General features: G+C 52.9%; 1 protein-coding gene across 1 annotated transcript in view; it reads right to left on the bottom strand.

Moving 5' to 3' along the window:
- The window catches only part of PIM3 (Pim-3 proto-oncogene, serine/threonine kinase), a 4,583-nt gene extending 4,041 nt beyond the window's left edge, over positions 1-542 (bottom strand). The window contains exons 1-2 of the mRNA XM_005420924.2: positions 435-542; positions 1-107 (exon numbers count right to left, since the gene is read on the bottom strand). The exon at positions 1-107 is cut by the window's left edge and continues 4 nt beyond it. Of these exons, the coding sequence (XP_005420981.1) occupies positions 1-107; positions 435-516 (189 nt within the window). The 5' untranslated portion in view covers positions 517-542. The remainder of the gene's footprint in view (positions 108-434) is intronic.
- Positions 543-548: the final 6 nt, after the last annotated feature.

The raw sequence follows: 548 nt of genomic DNA, 5'->3' as shown, positions 1-548 counted from the left end.
CAGCCCGTCGGCGATCCTGTTCCCTGCGTACACGGTGCCGAAGCCCCCGCTGCCCAGCACGGAGCCCACCTGGTAGACTTTATCAAAGGGCTCCTTCTCCACTTTCACTGCGTAAACAAGAGGGAAAAACCCGCGTTAATGTCCGCAACCACGCTGCACCCGAATAATAATAATAATAATAATAGCAATAATGATAAAAATAATAAATAATATTTAAAAAGCCCACAAACGCTCTGCCCGGCAGAACCATACTGTGCGCGCTGCCCTGATTCCGACCAAGGCTTTATAAAAAAATATTTTTCTGTTAATAAAATTTTTAAAATATATAAACGCAGCTCCAGGAGTTGCGAGACGCCGAGCCCAAGACCCCGGTAACGCAGGGCCGGTCCGTGCCCCTCCGGCGCGGCGCTGGCAGGGGCACCCCAGCCTCGTACCTGGCTGGAGGATCTTCACCGGCAAGTGGTCCATGCTGGGGCTGCAGATGTGCGCCAGCGAGCCGAACTTGGAAAGCAACATCTTCCGAGGGGGGGAGGAACACGTCGAGTTAG

Source organism: Geospiza fortis, unplaced genomic scaffold (assembly GCF_000277835.1).
Source record: "Geospiza fortis unplaced genomic scaffold, GeoFor_1.0 scaffold195, whole genome shotgun sequence".
In the NCBI taxonomy this organism is placed as follows: domain Eukaryota; kingdom Metazoa; phylum Chordata; class Aves; order Passeriformes; family Thraupidae; genus Geospiza; species Geospiza fortis.
This window is presented reverse-complemented; position numbering and strand designations above follow the sequence as displayed.